This window comes from Amphibalanus amphitrite, unplaced genomic scaffold (genome assembly GCF_019059575.1).
Source record: "Amphibalanus amphitrite isolate SeventyFive unplaced genomic scaffold, NRLGWU_Aamphi_draft 000443F_arrow, whole genome shotgun sequence".
Classification (NCBI taxonomy): Eukaryota; Metazoa; Arthropoda; class Thecostraca; order Balanomorpha; family Balanidae; genus Amphibalanus; species Amphibalanus amphitrite.
In genome coordinates, this window is record NW_024881937.1 from 439,916 (window position 1) to 459,322 (window position 19,407).

General features: G+C 48.0%; 1 protein-coding gene across 2 annotated transcripts; it reads left to right on the top strand.

Moving 5' to 3' along the window:
• Window positions 1-3,280: 3,280 nt before the first annotated feature.
• LOC122391538 lies at window positions 3,281-13,467 on the top strand. 2 transcript variants are annotated; one of them, XM_043385575.1, is made up of 6 exons: window positions 3,281-3,437; window positions 3,528-3,678; window positions 5,360-5,495; window positions 6,235-6,360; window positions 8,926-9,089; window positions 10,259-13,467. In XM_043385575.1, the coding sequence occupies exons 2-6, from the start codon at window positions 3,538-3,540 to the stop codon at window positions 10,292-10,294; spliced, it is 603 nt and encodes a 200-aa protein (XP_043241510.1). In that variant the 5' UTR covers window positions 3,281-3,437; window positions 3,528-3,537; the 3' UTR covers window positions 10,295-13,467. The 2 variants fall into 2 exon arrangements, with proteins under 2 accessions (XP_043241510.1, XP_043241509.1); XM_043385574.1 differs by having other exon boundaries at window positions 3,313-3,437; window positions 10,255-13,467.
• The last annotated feature ends 5,940 nt before the right edge of the window (window positions 13,468-19,407 follow it).

Sequence of the window (19,407 nt, forward strand, 5' to 3'; positions counted from 1 at the left end):
ACTCTAGACCCCTCTCGGTATTCAGAAAGCCGATAGGTCCGACGAGGAATAACGGATGCAACGACAACAAGATACGTGCACTCTTGAATTATGTTTGTTACGTGTGGATTTGATTTTTGAGAACGTTTCCTTGTCTTGTCTACAAGCTGAAATTCGCCAATCAGCGTTATGCATTAACTAGCTGCATCGCTTCGAGTCCCATCAGTGGGAATCGCTTCTATACTCTACACTATTAGTGCTTTCTTGGAATGATATCACGTTTGATAGAATTATAAAGCGAACACATAGCGAACGGGGCTAGAGTAACACCTAACATATTGTTTAATGGTTAACCCTACCGGAGGTTTAACAATGCAGTTATTGAAATGAACTGTTCAACAATTGTTCAGCGACATAAATGAAATTATATGAAACAGTAGGAAATTAAAAGTTATGAAGGTTGAAACATGCAATCGTTAAGATGATATAAATAGTGACGTACTCGACGGTATGCCGATCATGACAACATTAATTACTATGCATGTGTCCTAAACAAATTGCCACGTCTTGCAGTCTAAGGTGAAACTGCAATGAATCATGCGTGAGCTACATGGTCCGGCATAAGTGTTATCCTTTAAAAAAATGTTCTAAGTTACCACATAGGGGACAGCGATTCTCTTTAGCGTTCAATGTATTCCCCACGAATAAGGACTTACATACGAACGCAAATTTGCATGTGGCAACTAGGTTGTGCAGTAAGTACGGCTGGATTTTTTACCATGCCCGTTTGAGCTGTAACGACAAGGCGCCGAGTAGAGCACTTCACGGATAGGCTTTTTAGGATCCGGCCCGGCCCATATCCGGCAAGTCATATCCAGATCCGCCCATTATCCGCCTTTCTTTGGATATCAGAATCCGGCCCACCCATGGCCCGTATTGCAGCCAAACTTCCAAAAAATATCCGTAATAATCCGTTTCACCAATAACTGGTTTCACCCAAAACTGGACTAACAAATTCAATCTAAGGGACCAGACAGCCATACAAGTCTTATGACAAGTGAGTGTCATAAAATGATGCCTATTACTTTAATCAAACCTCTGCTGCCGCTTAACACATTAGGTTAATTTTTAACTTCAATGTTGAATGTTAAAATTTTGATCCGTTTTGATCCGGGTTCAACCTTCAATTCCCAAATCCGGCCCGCCCATATCCGTTCTTTTTTAACAAATTTAGAATCCAATCCTATCCGGTCCGCGGATTTATCCGTGGATAACGGATTTATCCGGCCCATGAAGTGCTCTAGCGCCGAGGTTGGCCGCCGGCTTCTGTTTGTCCAGGTCCTGCTGGACGACAGCCCGAAGTTCGTCGATCAGGATGAGGTCCGGAGGGCAGCGGGCTAGCATCTCTTTCCTTCAGAAGTCTGGCACGTTCAATTCGCACCACTGCTAGCCGCTAGGCCTTGGCAGAGCGATGAGCTGGCGCGCCGTCCTGATTGAAAATGCATGTCAACATGTCATTGACCATGCGTTGGCTTAGTATTGGGCCAAAGGTAGGTAATGAGCCTTGGAGAGCTCTTCCAATAGCGTCTCACGGTCCTGTTTGGAGATGTGATAGCGCTTCAGCGCGAGCCGCTTGGCCAATTTTGTCGCCAACTACTGCCCCTCTTCCCGGTCACCTTTTTCAATGCGATTTCTGTAACATTTGAAATGGTAGGCACTTGCCGGCAAACTGGAACGATCAGCAACACTGCCAGCAGCCGTATGCTTATCCCACCAACACCGGACTGTGCAGACAGTTCGTCTATAATTAAGACTTGCAAACAAAAACAACAGGCAGATGTCCCAACCAATCAGCAATGACACGCTGTGTCATTTCGGCCTGAAGCATGCCGACAGTCTGGTTCAGCTCCCTTGATAGAAATTTCAGACATTCACGTAGCGACGCAGCCGTTCAGGTGGACAATCTCTGTGAAACTGGCCGTAGCTCGGTGATCCGTGACCCGAGGTCCGTTCGTCACCTCATGTTTTGCGGCCAATGACCGTGCAATGCAGGAGTGCAGCCTGAATCGTCATCCCTCAGGTGTAGACACGATTAGGAACAGGAAAGTGTTGTCATAGGTAGTGGACATAACTTTTGCCGAACCCTATATTGTCGTCCTGTAGTGTCTTTCATTGTCAGCGAGACGCTACATGGAGTTAAAATGGTGAGCGGCCCTCCCGCCGGAATGGCGAGCGTCCTTCTCTGTCAAACTTGGCGCTAGTTTCCGCCTAAGCTCCGCTGGCCCGCTCGACTGCTATGTCATGCGGCACAGTCTACAAGTACAGGTGACCGGTCGCGAGATCGGAGCTCCGTAGCACCGAGCGAGTGTGGCGAAGGCGGGGGTATTCACCGCATCAAACCTACAGGTCGCCTGGACCCTTATCTTGAGACCAATAGTACCGTTGGCTTCGTCTCGTGACGACCTACACGATGGTTTTTTCCGCGAGGCTCTAGCTCAATTAGGGGCCAAACGCGAGGAGGGTCGCATCCCCCTGTGCCGTCGAGGGATGCAAAACGGCCTATGCCGGCGAGGGTTAAACCCTTATTTGTCCATTTCGCGCAAAAATGCGCAAAATATTTGCATTGGGCAGCAAGCTATACACCTTGAGAAAAGTCAGGCAGCAAATATCTTCGTGTTGTTCGGTGACGTTTTCTTTATATCCTTATATAAATTCATTGCGTCGTTGCACTACCACGGTTCCGAACAGGCACTGTAAACCCCACCGCTACTAGTAAGCATGAAATAGTTCCCGGGAACTTGAGTACGAGAAACATGCGCAGAAATACCGGCTGTTTTTTTAAGCTATTTTGTACGGAATAACTTTAATGATTTTACGCTGAGAGCTTTTGAATCGGGGGAACGGAATATGGTACACAGCAGTCATTTCCATCTCCAGTCGGTAAGTCCTACTTTGCGACGTTATAGCATTATCTGCCTTGACATTGGGGAAAGGAAACTTGCATATTCGGAACCTTTGGACATTTTTACAATACTCTATCCCATAATTACAGGAATTTCACCGAAGTGGATTTTCGACTTAATTCCGCTTTTTTGATGCGCCTGGCCCACTGTGCGTCAAACACCCATTTCCCTTCCGCCCTTCGGCTACTAGCTGACGATAAATGGCCAGTAGCAGTTCACCCGTTCCGCGAATCCATTGTATTTCTTTGTTCGGCCGTGTAGCTGTGTAACCGGGTCGACTGACCCCGTATCGAGGAGACGGCCGATACAAAGTACTGTCACGGTCGATACGGGCCGTCAAGTGACGCGTGAGTCGCCCTCGGTGGTGGACGGTAGTTGTGAGCCGGCAGTGGTGGTGGTGCGAAATTGCGGGCAACTTCTCATAGTTATCATTGATCGATAACATGGTGTGGAAATTGCGAAAAGTCACGCACAACACGCACGTTCTTTGCGAAGGTAATCATTTATTCCCCCGTATTGTGTGTGCCTGGTGACGCCTCTGCGCCCCGCGGTGGCTGGTGGCTGACTCCGCCTCTGCGCCGACAGGGTCTTCACCATGCTGAACACATTCATCAACCACTACGTGAGACAACGCGAGGACGGAGGACCGTCGCAGGCGCCTCTGCCCGCCAACTCCGGCCCCCTGGCCAGTAAAACAGAGACGGCACCTCAGTTCGAACAGAGACCCATGGGGCAGGTGAGACAACGCGACCGGGAATAGGGTACGACTGCGGGGTAAAACAGGGAGCTTCTTGGTGTCGCATATACTTGTGATACTGTGTACAGTCTTTCTTAAAAGTACCGCGCAAAGTGACGGTGGATCCATCAAGCCTGACTGAGGTAGGGCCTGCTATAATTTGAAAGTTACCGAACCAATTGACCTAGGGAATAGACGAGAATGTGAATTGCTTCGGTGACTCAAATTTAGTAGACTAGCCCTTCCTCGGTCAGGCATGATGGATCCACCGTCACTTTGCGCGGTACTTTTAAGACAGACTGTACCTACTGACTTTTCTAATTTCTAGGCTCGAAATGCTACATCTCCAAGTCGTCACGACTAAATAAATCTTGTGCGTCTGGCATCACACTTATGAAAATGTAGGTAATGTTTCAGAGTTCAGATACCTTTTAACCAGTCAAGCTTTCGGCGAAACATGTGCTTACCAAAACAGATCAGAAGACACGAATTTGTGGTGAATTCTAGGAATTCATAATATATTGAAGTCGTTGATAAATGACAGCCAGTCGCCATTTGTTCGTAATGATTGGGGCTAGCAGTTACCACACCCCGTGCATCTGCACAGGTATTACTGAAATTTTGTGGTATTTCTTTTTCATGAAATTTCATAGGAAAATTTGTTTGACGAAGAATCTAAAAAACTCTCGCAAACACCGACAGCAATAGTGATATCTCAACCTTTCGCATGTGAATGTAAAGAAATCGCCTCGCCAATCCTCTCAATACCTTGCTCCATACGGCCATCCCCGCGGGCCGGCTTCCTGCCTTGCGGTACAGCCTACCACTTCCGGCGCTAACACTAGAGACATCTAGCGACAAAACTGCAAGCGTCGCAGAGTAGGGAAATGCAACGAAACATCAACAGAGTTGCCCCGTTTATTTACTCCATCGGTTCGGATCATGTAATACGTGTATTTGATAGAAAATGGTATGTTTTTTCAGCTCATAGAGATTCTAGCGACAGACGTCAGCTTTGTTGCTGGTTCGCAAATCGCGGAACCACTTGTACAGTCCACAGCAGAAGTAATGTGGGGTTTCAGTCATGGGTATGTTCTGCTTCTGAAGCTTAGGAACGATTAGCCAGACTACAATGAAACTTTGAATGTAGCTTATATGCATCTTCACCCTTGCAGCTGCAACTTTAGCTATTGACATCTTCTTTTCGATCACTCCGCATTAAACAATTGCCAGTCAAAGCCAACCGTTGAGATTGGTAAAACCCTACATTACTTTAGCGGTGGGCTGTAGGTACCTAACCTCTAGGGGAACGGGCTCTCGAGCCAGGCCTATAGCTGATCGATAACGTTTATACGGTGCCCATAAAACACATTAATTAACCCTCACCCGTTCGGGGCAGTACCGGCGAAGGGACACGAACGACTCTCTGACGATTGGCTAAGCTACATGACACACAATGACAAATTTGTAGGTTAGGACCGCGAAGATCTCACCATATTTTCTGTGGTATTCTCCCCCCTATAAATGTCTTATCGCTCTAGGCCTGTATTTTTAAGATGGGCAGTACTTCTGTGGTCGTGTGTGTGTGAGAGAGAGTGGATCACGGGGAGGGGTAGGTAGAAATCCAATACCACTCCGTAACTCTAACGCGCGTGTCCCGCGGTTTTTGGCGCGCCGGCAGACAAACTGGCGGGAGCAGGCGCTGCGCCGCCGGAAGGTGGCCGACTGTCAGATCATCGGCTGCGTCATCACCTCCGGGCTGCTGATCCTGCTGGCCGGACTCGGCATGTTCCTCGCGGCATGGTTCGTCCTCGGCAGTGAGTTTCGCGACAAATGGACAGCGATGGGGAGGTGATGCTCAATTGTAGGCAATGATAATAATACGTAATGATGATGACGCTGATTTTTTTTTTTTTGGTAATGATGATTCGGGTTTTACAGCACGCAGCCTGCGGACGTAACCTATCATCGCCGGATTAAAATGATGTTCACAATTTTAAATCCCTAAATACGTAATATGATACGTGTCACTACTGCTAACTGCGCTCCAATCGCCTAAGGCTAGTTCATCCTGATCCAGTCCCTGTGTAACGTCACCACTTCTGTGGCCAAGGGAGGACGACCCGTTCATCCCGTTTGTTTCATATATGACGTCCTCGCTGTTCTGTGACCTCAGCGGAGGACCCGTTCGTCCTAATTGGCTCATATATGACGTCACCACTGTTCTGTCTCTGTGACCCCCAGGGGACGACCCGTTCATCCTGATCAGTCTAGTGACGTGTGTATGATGTCACTATTTTGTAACCCGCAGAGGACGACCCGTTCATCCTGATTGGTTCATGTATGACGTCACCACTATTCTGTGACCCCCAGAGGACGACCTGTTCATCCTGATTGGTTCATATACAACGTCCCCGCTGTTCTGTGACCCCCAGAGGACGACCCGTTCATCCTGATTGGTTCATGTATAACGTCACTGTTCTGCGGCCCCCAAAGGACGACCCGTTCATCCTGATTGGTTCATGTATGACGTCACCACTATTCTGTGACCCCCAGAGGACGACCCGTTCATCCTGATTGGCCCCGTGTTCGCCGGCTGCGGTATCGTGGTGCTTCTGCTCAGCGTGGAGGTATGCGTTCGACGCCAGAAGGTCATCAAACTGACAGAGGACCTTAGCTCAGGTCAGTGGCAGGGGTTATCAAACTGACCTCAGTTCAGGTCAGAGATGAGGGCGGACAGGGGCCGTTAAACTGACCCCAGCTCAGGTCAGTGTGACAGTGTGTTAGCGGACAGAATAGGCGCATGAAAAAAAAGAGAAGCAAAAAGAGTAAAAAGACCAATTCAGCGTTTGTTCCTGTTCTTGCTTTACAACTTTAAATCTGCCGAACGGCATGGTACAACTTAAATACATTGCCTCCTTCGAGAAAATAACGTTTCCCTTTTCATCTTTTCATGGGGTGCTCGTCCATTTCATTCAAAAAATAATATCGACTCCAGCTTCTTGCGGTCGCACTTCGGCTTGGCCGTTCCGCCCCGCATCACCCGGCTGCGTACTTTTCTTGCGGTGCCCCACGGAAGAGTAGAAACGGTGAAAATGGGCATGTTTTGTAGGCTTCCCAGGGTGATGAATGAGTTTTTGCAGCGTTGTGATGAGGTCGACATATTTCATGATTCTTTATCTCGCGTCAGGTCTTGTATTTTAAGGTATGTTAACCCTCGCCCGCACATGGGGGGACCACCCCCCCCCCCCCCAGGTAGTCTTTCTGCTCTGCACTCAACATTTTTAGCGCTAGAAGGCTGATTTTTCGTATAGCTGCTCCTCTATCCTTTCTTGATGTCCACTGAAAATTTCAAGTTTCTGTGGTTTTTGGTTTCGGAGATATGACCTTCTTTTTCAGGTCATGTCATGACCCAAATGGCCAATTCTCAACATCTTGCGTTGGCTATGGGCCTTGTGAGCTTTTAACACCTTGATTTCGGCCTTTTATGCCAATCCTACCTCCCACCTATCATGAAACATGTTGTTCGACGATGTACAGAGGTCAAGGTCAGGGTCAAGGTCAACCTAGGTCATCTAAGATAATTGCGTTTTAGGCAAGATGAATTTACTTTTTTTGAAATTTTTTGACTACATTTTTGGTAAAAGCTTCTCAGATCATGATTTCATGTAATATGGACACATAAACAATCGGGGCACACATCAGTATACACACAGACACACACAGACATACAAACACATATTATTGACCTTGACCTAACTTGACCTGAGATGACCTCAGCAGCAAAAACCTGGTCGGGTAGTGTGACAAAGAGGTTCTAGCTGGCTTGGCACCAGAAAACGGCATCGTCATCGGTATATGACAAGCAGCGCGCTTGATATCCAACGGTGACCTAAAACAGCAACATTTTTTAGTTTGACCTGACCTGGAAGGTCAATAACTGACCTGAGAAGGTAAAACTGGGTATCATTGGATTCGTCTCTTCCCAAAGAATCTTTTTGGTCTTTACCGCTAAGCTCTATCTCCAACAGGAACGAAATGGCGCGGGGGGTGGCAACCACCACCCCCCCCCCCCATGTGCGTTCTAGGATGGGAAAATGGCATGTGCGGGCGAGGGTTAAGAGTGCTTGTTCTCATAGCGCTTGAAACGATTTTAGCATGTTTAGTGCTCGCATTTGTTTTATTTTCAAATTTATTCCAATTATTTTATCTTGTACTTTAGCAAAAGGGAAAATTTTATGAAGACTGTGTATGGTTCATGTATTTTTATTGTGCTGTGACTTTGGCCGTAAATGGGCATGTCCCGTGGCTGATATGGTGAATAAATGAAATGAAATGAAATGAAATTCAACCCCTAAATAACTCGTGTATTTAACTTCGCGTTCATAATGCAAACTGGGCGGTGCCGGATCAACAATTACATGGCAACTTTGCGTGGGTTTTGCTAAGTTGCCATGCGATCGATTGAACTGGCCTAGGAGCGTTAACAAGCACACTCAAAGCGGAATGCATTTGAAGCAGATTTAGCAAAAGCAGCCGCCAACTCGCTCAAAGATTGTCATTCACCACAGTCTAATCCACCGTCTACATGCTTTGCCACAGTCCAATACTGTGCAAACGACAGTGACCCCTGTGATACAGTCTGAGGTAGCTAAGACGCATATCCGTCGGGCTCCACCGAACGACCTGTGGCCCATAAAACCGAGCGGCGGCTGGCTGCACTCGACGCGGTCGATACGTACAGCGCTGGACAAGCCACAACGCCGGCCAGTGGCCACGGCATTCCTGAGACCGACACAGGTGTTGGCGACCCCCTCCCCTCCCTGAGCCACCAGACCCCCCCCCCCCCGAGTGACCCCCACGACCCCAGGCAGGTACGGGTCACCTTGAAATCGAACCGGCCACGGGGCAGCTGCACAGAACACCTGTATAATTAATAGGTAATCGTTCAGATGTGTTGATGTGATGCGCGCCACCGAGGCAAAATTAGTAAACACTTCGTTCGTAGCGGGTAAAAAGTTACGCATCCCAATGGGTGACACCCCTTTATGACCCCTCCTTCCTCACAAGCCGTTTCACTCTCTGTCTTTCGTTTCCTTTCCAAAACCTGACTTGAAGTTGAGATACTATAACTTCAGGTTTTTTACCACTCCCTGCCTTATGATCTGTCTGTCTCTTCTCTTTCTCTCGCTCTCAGCAGTCAATCCTCAGTTCACCATCTGACCTCTCCCTCCCCCTCATCAACAGATGATGAAGGGGACGGCCACTACATCGACGAGGGCCTGGTCAACTACGGGTTCGGCAACTACTCCGGCGACCCGGCACCGGCCGCCATAGTCACCAAGTCGCCCAAACGGTCACCGATTATCGTCAAGCCCTCTGCTGACGCCGAGTATAAGCCGTCGTTTGATGTACGTACCGCCAGGGGCGCCACCAGTCACAAGGAGGGAGTGAGGGATCGCGTCATGGGTCGACATATTCTCATTGGCCGACTATTGACGGCTGACGCTGTGTGCTAAGTTGGGCTGCATTAGGCTGGTATTTGTTTCAAGTCACCTATTCCAGTAAGAAAATCAGCCCCGCGCCCCTTACAATCATGGTTCACCCGTGTCTTGTCAAAAGGCAGCAGCCCTCGCTCCACAAAACTCCCCTGGAGCCTCGAGCCTGACCTCGAGGCAGGCTTGTGCAGGACGGCACCCCCTGTTCTTTCCACCCCCGACGTCACCCCCTGTTCCAGGTAGAAGGCCCCCCCCCCCCCTGATGCCTTCCCCTCTGTAGGACCCCGGTGCGATAGCAGTGGACCCCGCCCCCGCTACATAAAGCGACTTTCTGAACTTAGGTTTGTCGACCGTTGTATGCATAAATCGTTGTTCTTGATGTCATGTCATGTTCCCTATATGGTGCATCTTACCCAGCCCCTGACGCCACCCTATGCTCCCTGTATGGTGCGTCATACCTAGCTCCTGACGCCACCTTATGCTCCCTGTATGGTGCATCATACCCAGCTCCTGACGCCACCTTATGCTCCCTGTATGGTGCGTCATAACTGTATGGTGCGTCATACCGAGCCCCTGACGCCACCCTATGTTCCCTGTATGGTGCATCATACCCAGCTCCTGACGCCACCCTGTTCCCTGTATGGTGCGTCATACCCAGCTCCTGACGCCACCCTGTTCCCTGTATGGTGCGTCATACCCAGCTCCTGACGCCACCCTCTGTTCCCTGTATGGCGCGTCATACCCAGCTCCTGACGCCACCCTATGTTCCCTGTATGGTGCATCATACCCAGCTACTGACGCCACCCTCTGTTCCCTGTATGGCGCGTCATACCCAGCTCCTGACGCCACCCTATGTTCCCTGTATGGTGCATCATACCCAGCTACTGACGCCACCCTCTGTTCCCTGTATGGTGCGTCATACCCCGTTCTTTACGCCACCCTCTGTTCCATGTATGGTGCAACATACCCAGCTCCTGACGCCACCCTCTGTTCCAGGTAGAAGGTCCATCCCTGACGCCATCCTATGTTCCCTGTATGGTGCGTCATACCCAGCTCCTGACGCCACCCTCTGTTCCAGGTAGAAGGCCGCCTCCGACCCGAGGACCGGCCCCAAGTGAACATCCTGGCGCCCACGCCGGACGCCTCGGAAGAAATCCTAGACGTCTCCATGACCCAGGAGCACATCGAGCTCCTGCTATCCCCACAGGGGGGCCGAGGATAGCTAGCCGTGCCCACCGAGGAGAGCCTGCTGCGGGAGCGTCACAGGAAACAGGAGGAGGAGCGGAAGGAGCGCCTGGAGCAGGAGCGGGCCGACCGCCGCAGGAGGCGGCTGAGGGTCCGCCTGCCGGTCGAGGATGAGGAGGAGGGCGAGGATGTGCCCAGTAGTATCACAGAACCAGAGGACCGACTGAGGGTTATCAATGAGATTATTGAGATGACCTCCGCGGACGCTGGTGAAGGTAGGGAGACGGGCGGTGGCGCTGGTGGTGTTGGTGACTCCTCTGGTGTTGGTGATGAGGTGGTGATTGTGGACGAGACAGCTCGCTCTCCCGTGGACGGCAGGGTGCGACTGGCACCCCTGGATACGTCGCCGCCTAGTGTGAATCGGTGGCTGGACTCGGCCCGAAAACGGAGGTGATTTGACCGGGACAGGGTGACATGGAATAACAGTGCCGTGTGCTTTCTACGTGTAAGGTTCGTTACATTCCCCGTTGATGCGACAACGGTGGTTTTTGTCACCGATATCGTTCAAAGGCAGGATTCTCCTCTCTACTACACAACTAAGCGCTGGAAGAAGACGGTATCAACGCAATGAGAACGTTGCAGATGTGGGGACGTGGCGTGGTGAACACAATGGCACCAGAGGCGTTGGACGCGATGGTGCCTTTAGATTCTTCAGCTAGTGTTAGTTACCATGCTATGGACTCGGTATACAGACGTTCTGAGCAGTATCGGATATCCATACATTCGTACCTACAGGGTGTCTCAAAGTCAAAAGTTCGTTGACACCTTTCCCATGCCCATAAACATAAAGCATATAAGAACCGGCCAAAAATCTAAGGTTTTGGTGTCTGTGTGCACACTAGACAAATATGCATGCTTTGACAACTGATTCGGAAGGTTGGAAATCAAACTATTTGCTGTATCTCCAAAAATATTTGTCCATACCGATTCTCGTCGCTCCGTAAGCTGCCGGAGGCTGATAAAAGGTTACCAACTTTCAAACTCTTGTAGGGGAATCCCCTCCAGTTTCTGCGTCAGATTTAGATTTGACGAGCTCCCCGGCAACATCCGCTTCTCCCTGCAAGCCGACAGCTTGCATCGACACCACCCGTGAGTATTTTGTAGGTCTTCTCTGGCGCTAACTCCTTCATGAATAACTGGCGCCGACCTCACAAGCACCATTTTCCTTTTCAAAACAACCCCCTTCCTGAACAAATGGGAAAAGCCAGGGGTGAATTTTTCGCAGAATATAGTAGAAGAATGTGTCGGCCATCTGTTTCTTAGACACGTTGTGCAAATTTTGCAAATCCCAAACGCTCATCATTCCCCATGACAAGACCTTCGCTGAGTTGCGGAGTGTTTTTCTCAGAAGAGGTTCTGCTTTGTAAACGGCCAAAACCTGTCCATCGTGCGGTTTTGTCGGGATTTTGTGTCTAAAAGAAAGCTATTCGCTCCAGATCTGCCTCTTGAAACTTCGTAGGATAAAAATTTACATTAATTGACACTATTGGAGGGTCAGTTGTCCTTGGCATTGACGATTTTCGTGTTATTTTTCCCCAAAATTTAGCGTTATAGATATTATAAACAATTTCAAATGATAATTTGTCTTTATTTTACGATGACCTGCAATTTTTGAAACTGGTTAACCTCTGTCTGTGAGCTTCTCGTCAGTTTTCAATAGTTATGACTTAATTTTCAGCTGCTTTCCGGAGCACGAGTCTGCTGCCGTACGAGGGTCGTTCAAAACGCTGTTAGTCTCGCATGGTTTTGTCCTTCAAAAATTTTAGCCGCCGTTTTTATTAGATGATCATCATGTTGTACTCATCCTCGCCGACAGTTTGCCATGTGTCATTTCCGACTGAACCATTCCCATTGCTTCTGAAATAGAGTTTCTCAGACGACCCGATTTTGCGACCTCCATTTTCATGCCTGACCCATGGTCAGAGATGAACCCTTTTTGTGAGCGCATGAAGGGTCGAATGCGCTTGAAAACAATGAGACTGCTTGAGGAAGGTTGTTACGAATGCCCATGCAAAATTTCGACCAATAATTAATTGTTGATTTAGAATTATTGACAAAAAAAGCATGGCTGGTACCTGTCAACGAACTTTTGAGACACCCTGTACTTGACAAGCCTGTGCAAACAAGAGCAGTGTTCTATCTTTTATTTGATTGCGAAGCTTTTGCATCAATATCACATAAGAGGTGGTAGTGTAGAAACATCACAATGCTGATCAATATTTCATGGTTCAATGTTCCAGAATACCCTAGACGTAGTCTTCGCCTCGTTTCCCTGTATTTCGCCCCACTGGCACAATCTGTATCAATTAGCTCGGTTCCTGCAAAGGCTATCATGCTGTTTGATCATGATCACAACAGTCCGTAGTGGGTATCAATTATCCATATCAGCACGCACAGTTTTTGTGATAGCTTATCAGCTAACAAGCTTAGATAGCTGAACTGAGGACAGTGCTAGCGGCGAAAACCACCGCCATGCGATATGTGCAGCTACATTTTCGGTCGAACGTTGCAGGTGACCCTACATTTGTATGTAACTGAGAGTGATATTTGACAGGAATGGACGGCAAAGGCCACGAGCGTCAGAATCTGTGATACTGTTTGTTTTTCTCGCGTTATTGAATGCCGCTTGGTGTGCCAGAGAGGTTAATGATGAACGGATCAGTGAGGAAGCCTGAATATTGAATAACATGGGACGGCTTTACATGTTTTAATTGAGTTGAGCATAGCGCAGATGTATTCAATACTTTGATGACAAAGATTCAAAGCATTTAGTGCGCATCAGGCCAGGCCCAAGTTGTGTGCGTGCGAGAGAGCGAGTTCCCTAAAGCTGCCTCGCCTTGCAGTTACACGCAGCTATGTGCAACAGTCATCGATACCATCAACGTTACCAGAGTCCAAGACACGCTGCAGCCGGTAGAGCGTTCGTATTTTGCCGTACTTCGATGTGCCTTTTTATTATGGGTGCTTGTATCTGATCACAGTGCACCCTCTTACGTGTCAACTACCTGTTTGAACGATATAATAAATATACGTGAACAGCTTTGCATACTTGCATTCAGGCGCGTCGAATGGTATACTTTTTGTTTGGGTGAGGACTGAGGTCAACTTAGGATGTTGACCTCAGGTCACGGTCAGGTACCGTAGTTTCGTGCGACTTTGGCCCAGTTTTTTGGTTAACCCTCGCCGGACCTATTGGTTTTCTACATACGCGCCGGCCGAGAGGGGGGGGGGGTGTATGACCCCCTCGCAATTTCGCCCCTGGTGGAGCTAGCGCGTCGCGGAAAAAACGAGCCTGTGTGCCGTTACGAGACGCAGAGATTGATACCCGATTTTAAGGTCCTAGGTCAACCGGTGACCTCTGAGGTCAGGTCAAGTGCCCCAAGGTACGGTTCCGTTTTTGGTGAATAACTTCGCAAAAAAAACGGCCGCAGAGCCGCGATTTTGACAGCATCATGTTTGCCTCCCTCAGGCGCGTCGAATGGTGTACTGTTTGTTTGGGTGAGGACTGAGGTCAACTTAGGATGTTGACCTCAGGTCACGGTCAGGTCAGCGCCCCCAGGTCACGAAATTGGGCAAAGTAGGTCATGTCGCATATCATTCGATTCGGCAGGTCTTCCGGGAGTCCATTGGTGGCTTTCCCGACTCGCTAGCTCAATTTAATCGGGAGTTATTGACGAAAAACTAACATGACCCTAATGACGTCATAAATGACGTCACGCAAGGTCAACATTGCAAAAGTGACGCATGTAACCTTGCAAGGAGTGCATCAAATCACGTTCCACGTTCTTGGGATAGTTTTATATCATGTTTTATATCATTTTGCGTGTGAATAAAAAACCGCGGCGCGTAGCGCCGCGCCGCAGCCTTGGAGTAGCTTTCTGTGCATCAATTTTGGACTACGTGTGAAATTTTTGACCCCAGGTCATGTCAGGCCATGTCACCAGGTCAAGTTAACTGACCAAGCCTAAAAAGTTTGCAATAATGTCCACTGTCCAGCCTGCAGTGTTTGTCAGAGAGGTTTTAAAGGGACCCTCCCACCTTCAAAAAAGTTTATGAATTGGCATGAAAGTGATGTCACTCGGTTCAGAAAGAGCGAAAACGAATATTTACCAAATTTCACCGAAAAATATTCACCGGTTTTCAATATATTAGACTTTTACTTTTGTTTACTTTTTGGGATCTCCGCTGTTCCTAGCGACTTTATTTAAAAGTGCGGCATTTGTTGCGCGCAACGCAGCATATACCGCCGCGTGCTACAAAACGTTTTAGTCAAACATTTAACGGACGTTCGAAAGCCTGATGACGTCATCAGATTCCCGTAATGGTTAAGAGATAGGGACCACGCTGGTCCCACCCTGCAAGTAAAGGGAAGAAATTTCTTGAACACCATAAAGCTGCGGGGGTTGCGACCAGGATAAATGGTGGTTTCTGAGCCTGGCCGCAAACTTGGCTATCTCAACTCAAAACTAATGTTAAGGTGGGAGGGTCCCTTTAAACTTGCTGGATTGCATGATGTTATGGCCATGGGCACCTATAATTTGTATAGGTATCTCGGATTTTTTTTTATATCCGTGACCTAAGGTCGTGGCGTGACCTTTCCAATCTAAGTCAATGGAGAAAAATGAAAATGCCTCTAGATCCGTGTGTACGCATAGGAACAGTCCAAATATTTCAGAATCACAATGATTTGGACCACCCGTGACGACAAAGGTGTCTTTTTTGCTACTGGCTTCTAGAAAGGTCATCCAAGGTCATTTGAGGCTACAAACAGATTTTTGCCAATAACGCTCGATTGGAAAGAAATAGAACCCTGTGGATGGCCTCATTATGTTTGTCTTGTTGAGACGCATCGACTGATATGCAACATGACCTTTTCAGGTCAGGTCATGACCTTGACCTGAGGTCAAATTTTTAAGTTGACCTTTCAAGGTCAAATTATAGTTAATTCGACGCGTCTTGGCGAGAGGAACACGATTCTGGCAATAGAAATGTCGTGGCTTTTTTTAGTCAAAAGTTATTGTCGAAAAACACTTAACGTAAAAACAGCTACTTTTGGAGTTTTTGCTCTCTGGAGGCTAAACCATTGACCTGGGGTCAATTTTGATGATGACCTTATCAAAAGAAGAGTTCAAAAGCTATCGATTGCTTTTCCATGCGTTTTTCCAGGTATCATCGTTCCTGAGATAACGGCATATTTTCTGAAAAATATAATGACAATTGACAAATTTTGACCTTTGATGACCCCAATATTGCTCTAAGATGAAAAATGACTGAAATAGTTTCAAACGTACGCATTGAGAGCTATCGACTGCTTTTTACCGCGTCTTTCTAGCCCTCCTAGTTTTTTGAGTTAGAGGTGGATGGTAACATATGCCCCCCCCCCCCCCACACTATTGCAAAGTTGGCTGAGACCGCCACTGCCGCGCGGGTTAAATAATTGTATGTCCAATTCATATGACTATTATGCATGACAAATATTTTTTTTCCAAAAAAAGTAGGTGCGATCTTCTTAATGGATATTTTTCAGATTTCGAGGGCCACACCATCGATTTCCTCGCAAAATTCTAGTTCAGAGCCATTAGCGTCGCCACGGGGGGGCAAGCGGGGCAGCTTGCCCCCCCCCCCCAACCTCGGACCGGGCACCCCCTGAGATCGATACAGATCAGATGAGATTTTGGAGTCGGGAAAAAATGGGGGTACCTTTCTGAGAGTGCCTGTGAGGTCAGACTCGGTTGCAGCAAGCAGTTCAAACCAGAGTCTGACTCGCAGTCGCCAAAATTTTCAAGACTCCGAGTCCAGACTCGGAAATGTCAATGCTGTGATTCATTCCATGTTCCTAGTTCGTTCTTTATTACATTTTACAGCTGATTTTCATAAGTTTTGGAGTGGTGACACAATTTTCGTTCAAAGCGTGAAACGAAATCTTCGGGGCCTTTCTCAACTCTCGTCAAATGTCTGCGACATGCTCAAGTACCGTACAAGCGTCGCAGGGCTCATGAGCTTGCTTTAAACAAAGGCTCCTAAGGAGCTCCACTGAGCCCTAAAGAAGCCTTCAGAGGGCCCAAACCGGCCTCTGAAAGTCCCACTGGTGTCCATGTTCTCTGAGGGCCCATACAGGGATATTTGAGCCTTCGAACATTTCTGAGAACCTTAACTGGCCCCTGATAGTTCAGCAAAACTTTTGAGGCGACAGACTTTGCTAACCCCAAGCCGGCATCTGAGGGGTCACAGCTCACGTGTCCCTCTGAGGTCCGCAACACATGTTCATTATGTCCCTACGTAGGGTCCTTAGGGATTCGACACAGACCCCGAGGGTTCACACTGTTATCTGAGGGCTCCAGGCTCACCCTGGGCCTAGTCTCTTAGCGCCCGCCGCCCACACTGGCTTCTGAGGGCCCCACCTTGGGCTCGGAAAGCCCTAAAGCTCCACGTACACGTAAATATTTGAGGTGACCCACGCCGATCTCCGGGATCCTAAGCATGCTTCTGAGAGTCAGCACTGACCCTGAGTGGCCTGAAATGGCCTGGAAGTCCCAAACCTATCTCCAAGGGATCCCTTGCCGCTATGCCGTGCGTAACTTTTGGTTCCGTTTAACAGTTTTTGTTCGCGTTTGCAGCGCTTCCCTTCACACGAAAAACGAGAAACTTTTGTTCACACTCGAGTGAACAAAACACTTCCTCTCACTGGAGCAAAGATGAATTACTTCCGATTCACACATCCGACATTCACTCTCCGCCGAATGCCCAACTTAGCTACGATCGGCGGCTGGGATAAGCGCTATGCATTTCACGTAAAACCTCTGCATGCATGCGTGAATGGAGGTTTTAGCAGGGTGATCCGATTAAATGGAGCGGTTTTCACCTTTTTTCTGGGTAATGATCATGAGCGTCGAGCGTTTGCACAGGGGCCCTCTGCAGTGCGTCGGCAATGCAGCCACTATATACTATAATTCTACCAGTCGTTTTTGTCATGAAATTTCAAAATTTTGATTTTTTTTGTAAAAAAAATTACATGTCATAGCTAGAAGGAAACCTTTGACACCATCGGATTCCTCGCACCACTGCGCGTCGAATGATGTGTAAAACGAGTGAGTAAAGACTGGGGAAAGGCAAGTTTTAACACAAAAGTTGATTTTGCCCCCCCCCCCCAACCGAAAATCTCTGGCGACGCCTATGTTCAGAGCACACTAAAATTGGAGACGGGTATTTTCAAAAGTTATTTACCGTCTTTTGGGGCAACGTGAACGCTGTGAGAGCTAAAAAAGAGCATTTTTCTTACTGCTGAACCCACGCCGGGTCGGTGCTCGACGCCAACCGCGCCATGCCGGGGGAGGGTGTTTGAACACCCCTTCCCCCTCTAACTCAGCTCTTGGGCCACGTAGGTAGCGACACGCGGTAAGCGGCAATCGAAAGAGCGTAAAAAATGACAAAGGTACATTGATCTTTTTATAGTTAGGTCAAATGTCAGGTCATGAAGAGATGAAATCTTGCCTATTTGAACTTTTTTTTTGTCAAATCGGCACATAACAGGGGAGAGCTAGAACGTCGTGGATAAGCTCATTCGCTAGCTTTTTAACGCTCTTTCTGGCTTAAGCTCTCATATTTGACCTAAGATCAATGACTTAGCCTCCAGAGGGCAAAAACTCGAAAAACGTGATTTTTTTCTGTGATAACTTTTGAGTCAATAAAAACAAGACATAGCCTTTGCCAGCATCGTGATCCTCTCGTCGACACGGGTCGGATGGACTATATTTTGACCTTTACCTAGGATTTTGAAAATTTGACCCAAGGTCAAGGTCATGCCCTGGTCGGAAAAGGGCATGTTGCATATCAGACGATCCGTACCGTCGAACTGAACATGTCTGACGATTTTTCATCGTTTTAGCATGTCCCTCTATCAAGTTTGTGTAAATAAATCTGGAGACCTTTCATGACATGAGCTGAGATGACCTCAGAGAGACAAGGAGGGGTCACGAATGCAATTCAGCGATTCAGTGCGTCATTTGTAACCCGATGTTTGAGAGTGCTAAGAATGACGTTCGTCCAAATTAAGATGCAAAGCCCAAAAGACGCGACTTTCAATTTTCTCCCATCGACTTGTAGGTAATGGAGAGTGCAAAGTTGACCTACCTTAGGTCATGTTGACCTACCTACATCAAGATTCCAAGATAAAAATTTTATTTAGTAGATTCTAAGGATCTGTTGCTACTCTCATCAATCACTGAAACTTTCAAGGTGATCGTTCAGTGGGTTCTGCAGCAAGCATTTATACTTTCTGAGGTGAGGTCACTTGATGTGACCTGGGCTATCTGTAAAAATCTTGACCTGGGCTTCGTTTCATAAAGTGAATCCCTAACTTACGCCGGTTTTTGGTCTTGTATTGCCAGTGCATGTGAAGCGATAAATTTATTAACCCCTCTCTTTTCTGTTCTTGCTTGCAAGATACATAAATTCACCGATTCAAACTAACGTTATCGCTACACATGCACTTGCAATACAAGACCAAAAACCGCTGTAAGTTACATACTCGCTTTATGAAACGAGGCAGGTGACCCGACTGAGTGACATGGGTCTGAATTTTCCCATGGGCAAAAAGGATTGAGATATCTGCGAAAAACTACAGTAGGTAGCTGCTTTACATCACGCTTCGTTAGCCATTTTTGCAAAACGAAATGTCAATTATGTAAAACGATCTGTAGAATCCAACCCTTTTGAGCACAACTGCAGCAACAGATACCAATACCAGTGTTTTGGATAGAGCACTTACCTGCAGTGTTCACGGGTGAGTGCAGCTCCACCCCGACCGCCGCTGCTGCCAGTGCTGCCTCATCCATGAAGTGCTGCTCACGTCCAGTAGATGTCCTCAGCTGTTCCTCAGGGTCCCAACCTCTCCGAAGATGGCTGCTTGGAATTCACACTATATCATACAGCAGGTTTCCCGGACTCCACCGCACCCCTCGGCCCTCCCTCCATCGAAACAGTTCAA